General features: G+C 52.8%; 1 protein-coding gene across 4 annotated transcripts in view; it reads right to left on the minus strand.

Moving 5' to 3' along the window:
• The window catches only part of MYZAP (myocardial zonula adherens protein), an 86,456-nt gene extending 81,309 nt beyond the window's left edge, over window positions 1-5,147 (minus strand). For all 4 annotated transcript variants that reach the window (XM_078079280.1, XM_078079279.1, XM_036107018.2 and 1 more), the window contains exon 1: window positions 4,962-5,147. In XM_078079280.1, the coding sequence (XP_077935406.1) occupies window positions 4,962-5,036 (75 nt within the window). In that variant the 5' untranslated portion in view covers window positions 5,037-5,147. The remainder of the gene's footprint in view (window positions 1-4,961) is intronic.
• Window positions 5,148-6,000: the final 853 nt, after the last annotated feature.

Below are 6,000 nucleotides of genomic sequence, written 5' to 3' on the forward strand. Positions count from 1 at the left end.
AGAGGGTCACATTTAAATTGTCTGGGGTGGGGCCGGGGCATAGATATTTTAAGCTTCTCAGTGATTCTATGTATAACCAGGGTTGAGAACCACTGACTTAACCAAAGGAATGAAACTCCAACTTGTGCAACAGGATGAGGCAACTGAACTATTTGGAGGCCTTCCCAGAACTGTCAAAGCCTTCACCTGGACCAGCACTCCCATCCATCTGTCACCTGCTTCCTGCCCAGGTGGGCCAGAGGTGATGGGCTGGCTTTATCCCAAGCTTCTCTTCCTCGTTTCCTGTTTGCCAATTCAGTGTGAAGTGTGGCCCCTTTAGGACCCCAGTGACACCCTCCTCTTTTTAAGCACCAATTATACCAGGCCTGGGGAGGGAGGGTCCCTAACCCCTCTCCTCAAGTAGTTAATCATAGATGATGCAAGCAATGACCGGGTGCACAGGCCTCTAGGAAAACACGGAAAAGGCGAGTTCAGACAGGCTCCCTGGAGGAAGTGACCCTTCCTCAAAGAAGCATGAAAGAGGCGGAGAACAGTGTGGAAAGCCTGGGGAATGGCAAGTAATCTGGAATATCTGGACAAAGTGTGGGAGGGGGACAAGGCAGGCAAAGGCCAGATAGAAAAGCCTGGATGCTCAAGTATGGAATTTGTCCTTGTTGCTGGTAGTACCAAGGGGGCTCCTGAAGCAGGGTCATCTGCTGACTGGGTTCTGCATTTTAGAGAGGGCACTCTGGCCTTTAAGTACAAATAAGAGTCAGCAGTATGACTGAAATTTAGGAAATAATCACTCACCTAAATCCAGACAGAGGGAAATACCCCTGTGTCCCTCTTCTGTGTGGAGAACACTGGAACGGTTTTAGGCTGGAGGAGCCGGCCACAGGAAGCTCTAAGACCATGACGCAGGTAATGGCTGGAAGTACTTCAGATGGAAGCTTTTCAACATGGTCTCTGGTCAGTTAGCCCTCTGGATCCACGGCTCCTCGAGCACAACGAGACCATTTTTGAGGCTGACTGACTTGAAAGGCTTTTCCAAGTGATCAGAAGCTCGGGCACCTGGGTTTCTCGTTCGGGGACGGGCGCTCAGGACAGATGAACTGTGACGCAGACCACATATGCAGCCCTCTCGTGGGACACTGAAGACAGAGGGGTCCAGAATCCCACTCCACACCCTCTGCAGAACCACGGGCTCGCCGTCTTGAGGAAATCAAGTTTCCTTAAGAGTCCCCAAGACTCGGGTCTGTTCGTCCTACTTCTGACACGGTAAGTTGGGTGAACCAAAGCACGAAGGCTGGGACGTTTTTTCTGAGCCTGCAACTGTCACACTTTAGTGAGAGAAGCTTCTTGGCTAAGGCCTGAGGATGCCAGGGCTCCAAAACTTCGCAACTTGGCCTGTCAAGGGCCGGGTCCAGGGGGCCCATCTTCTGGGCGCAGTGGGCCACCTGCCCACCCGTTCCTGGTGGGAGCCACTGCCAGCTTCCTTCCACCAGACACCGAGGTCCCACAATGCCACGTCCCTTCCTCAGAGCCCACTGATACAGAAGTTATGCACACAGATATTTCTGTGAAAAGGAAGTAAATCTGACCCACTCACTGGCCAGCTAAGGAAAATTCTTTGAGCCAATCAGACAGAAATGGGACCTAGAAGAGTGTGCATTAGCTAGGGAGTGAGGACTGGCAGGCCGATTGGGTTTTCACAGAGGAAGCCATTGCCAGATAGAAATATCAGCAAGAGCAGGGTAGGAGACAGTCCTACCCTGTGGCCTTTTTGGGTTTGCTTCTGTTTTGTTTTTCTTTTTATGAGCCACTGAGGGGCCATAACACCAGCAACACCAGCCAACAATCTCTTATTATCGAGACAGCGTGGTGCTGGAGGAAAGCCCTGACAGATCTCGGTCTCTCACCGCCCCAGCTGAACAGCTTCACCAAAAGCATTTGGCTGCGCCAAGCAACACGTGCCTTCCCCCTCAACACACAGCCTGGCCACGCAGCTGACCTTTCATTTCAAAGGCTCATTTAGTGGGATTAACTTCATTTGCAAAATTCCCTTCAAAATCGTGAAGCGATGTCAGTATTTTTATAAATGTTTTCCCTCATTCTCTAAGGGCATCACGTTGTCTGTGGTTATTCTCCAGCCAATCTATCTTCCTGCTGTTGCCACACATAAAACTATTTTTAGTGCGCAACTGGTTTGAAGGTAGATTTTTTTTTTTTTAATTTCACAACCCCTGCTGCTTGGCATCCATAAGTGCCCCTTTGCTTATCAGCTGATAGAAATTATTTTCCCACCAGTTTTTTTTTTTCCTTTGAGAGATGATTTCAGATAAGAAGGAAGTATAAATGGTAGTGGCAGCCATGGGACAGGGGATAACCAGTGACAGTCTGGTCTGGCTACACCACCCTGGGTGGCTGACTCAGAAAACTCCCTGCTCAGTGTCAGCTGTCACCACCATTTCTAGTTGGCTTGAATATCTGGACCAACACAGCCTGGTTCTCCCGCAGTCCCTAATTTGGTAAGCTCTTTGGATAAAGCAGAAACACTATGTTGATAGCTAGCATGTTCTTGTCCAAGACCATCACTTGTCCAACATCCAAGAGGAAAGACAGGATGACAGAGTTTATTGACAAACTACTTTCGACTTCAGGAACACTTTTCATGATTACTTGGTCTACAATTTTATTTTCAAGACATCCCATTCTTGTTTTTCTAAAAAAAAATGTGTCTGCAAATTCAATATGCCATTATGATACAGTATACGCCAAGACTTATATTAAAATGAGTAATAGTTCCTCCTTTCGGTATCCCAATGTCGATCGCCCCACAAACTCCTATTCCCCCTACAAGACTAAACTCAAATGTCTCCTGAAGAGGGAGGTCTTCCTCGGTTGCTTTGGGAAGAACCCTTCCTTTTAGCTTCACCCAACTTTGTTAACACTGTACCCCACTCTAACAACCCTCACTTTGTACGATGGTGGTCTGTGCCAAGGGCTGCCTCCATGGGTAGAGTGCACCCCAATGCCTAGCGCTGCATCCTCCGGAAGGATAGCTATAAATGTTTAAAAAAAAAAAAAATCAATCAACGGATCACATCTTCCCACCATGCCCCACACATATACACACAGACAGGACCTGGGGCATTTGCAGATCATGAGCTGAGAAAATCATAAGGGCAACCCTAGAACCTGTAGATATCTTCTTTCCTAAACAAGTGTGCCAGTATCCATGTGCTCAGAATAGCCCTACGTGGTCTGACTCAGGTCCCTGAGCCCTCCAGCTCAAAGTACTTTGGTTGTCTTATTCAAAAGGCAAAGCCTTCTCAACAGTCTGTCTGTCCACTGTGCCACTTACAACTAAAGAAATACCTGAAAGTAAACATTTGAGAAAAACAATCTTCAGAAAGGTTCTTTAGTGTGCTCGTCACATCTGCACCCACCCACTCTAGCTGCCCATCTCTGGCGGGGCACGTGACACTTTCATGCAATCTGGTCCCATGGATGACTCTGTCCAGGCTCAGGTCTGGCTTTTCAGTGACTTCATTCTTTCTCAATCACAACTGTGTTCCAACTGTGCAGGATTTCCATAGAAAAAAGACAAACGCCTATCTTGGAGTAAGGCTTGGAAACCCACTTGCAAAGCTAATAACTGACAACCAGGGTTCTGTCAACCCTACAGTTCTGGTGTACGCACACGCACACGCAGACACACACCATCACTTGGCCCACACCCAAGAATAACACAATGCCTTTCTTCTAGAGCTAAAGAAAGCACAGAAGGTGACCGCTAGTCACTTGTTTGAGGTATGGAAACGCAAATAGGCATGTGTACAAGACTAGAAGTCGGGAGTGCCAAAGGGGGTCCTGACTTGGTCTTACGCATCTGTTTAGGTAAAACTTGGGAAACATGATTAGAGAAGTCTCAACCACAGAAAAGAGACACCAAGTGATAAATGCCATGAATACTATGAGGAATGGATGAACTAAACAGCCACAAGGCCAGTGCCTGGCAGTGCACTGAGGCGCTGATCTTGGAAGAGATACAGAACCGGACAGATGCAACTTGCACCTGCCGAGCATCTTCCATAGAGCACGTGGAGAGGGGAGGAAAAATGCAACCGAGGTGAGAGAGAGAGCGCTTCTAAAGGGCAGCCTCCCTGGAGATGGTGCCCAGGGCTCCCCGGGCTCCCCTTGCTGCCACGGTGCTGGTATTTAAATCCGAATGAAGAAAGTGGTTTGCAGAAACCCAAGTCCCACACCACCGGGCTCCGGGGGAACCAGCTGCTGATCTCTCCTGTAAGGTGAAGCCTACACCTTGGCTAAGCTCACTCCAGAATCGGTTTTTTTTTTTTTTTTAAGATTTTATTTATTTATTTGACAGAGAGAGACACAGCGAGAGAGGGAACACAAGCAGGGGGAGTGGGAGATGGAGAAGCAGGCTTCCCGCTGAGCAGGGAGCCCGATGCGGGGCTCGATCCCAGGACCCTGGGATCATGACCTGAGCCGAAGGCAGACGCTTAACGACTGAGCCACCCAGGCGCCCTGAGAATCGGTGTTATTCTATCACCAGTGGGGACAAGTGACCTTTTCTTTTAACCGCTCAAAAGAGGCAAGTTGGGGTGTTAAAGACATTCATTCCCTTTGAGTCTCAAGTAGGGACACTGCAGGAATCTTTTCCCCTTGCTTTTTAAACTCGTGCCACCAATAAACGTGGCCTGCCAGAGGGGGCAGGAAGGAGAGGAAAATTCTGGGAACTCCAGAAAGTCCCCTAAGCCCTACGAGCCGGGGGCTGGACGTCGAGAGAAGGATCACGGCCGGAGCTGGGACACGACGGGACAACTGAGTCCGGGGGTGGGGGGGAGGTCGAGGCCGGGGGACCGGCTCCCGCGCGTCCCCAAAGCCAGACCCCGCTACGGCCAGGCGGCCGGGACCGGGAAGCGGGACGGCGGCGACTCCCGCCCCCGGCTACTCACCCTCCTGCTGGGCGACCCGGACGCCCTGGCGCCGCCGCCCGAGAGCAGAGTGACGGTGGACGTGGAGCGCAGCATCCCGCAGCGGCGGCCGGCGGCTGGCCGCGCTGCTCCCCGCCGAATAAGCGCGCGGCGCCCGCCCTGCGCGGGGGCGGTGCGGGCCAGTGGGGCTGCGGCTGCGGCGAGGCGGGCGTCGAGGGGGCGGCGCGGGCGGGTAGGCTCCGGGGCCGCGGCGGGGCGGGCGCGGGGCGGCGGGGCGGGGCCGGGGGCGGGGGCGGGGCCCCAGCGCGCTCGCCCGACCCGTCCGGCCGCATTTTCTCCCCAGGGCGCAGACCCGGCCCGGGTGGCGCGCCGTCTCCTGCCCGCGGCGCAGCGCCCGCCCAGGGTGCCTCGCGGGGCGGGCGGGAGCCCTGGACGTCCGGGCTCTCCCTCCTGCCTACGGTGTCAGGGTCCACCGGCCTGTTCAGCCTCACGGTTCTCAGCGGCCCGCGGCCAACTCGCCTGCCCCCCAGGAGGCTTCCCTCCCCATCACTGGAACCCTCAGCCCTTGTCATTCATTATTTGAGTGCCTACCATGTGTCCCTCCCAGCAGCCAACACAGTCTACTGGCGCTGTCTGTCCTCATGATGTTTGCAATCCGGTCGGGATACCTAGAGGTGACAGGTGCCGGTGGTTTGGTAGAAAAGGAGATACCAACGGGAGCACGCAACAGGGACTCCGAGGGGAGGTGATGACTAAGCTAACACCTGAAATAGAAGCGGGAGCAAGCCAGGCGGAGAGTGTTGATCACAACTGCTCATATTTATTCAGTGATTACTGCGGGCCCAGCTGCCAAGCACTTTGCATGTATTACCTCATTTAATCCTCGCAACCACCCTTTGAGGCAGGCACTATTATTATCCTATATCCCCATTTTGCAGATGAGGACACTGACCCACCCAGAGATTGAGTAACACAGCAGAGCCCCATCAGCTGGCAGGGGCACAGCTAGGCTGGACCCCACAGTCTGACCCCAGTGCCGTCCTTGTCCGCTCTGCTGCAC

Source organism: Halichoerus grypus, chromosome 8, assembly GCF_964656455.1.
Source record: "Halichoerus grypus chromosome 8, mHalGry1.hap1.1, whole genome shotgun sequence".
Lineage (NCBI taxonomy): Eukaryota > Metazoa > Chordata > Mammalia > Carnivora > Phocidae > Halichoerus > Halichoerus grypus.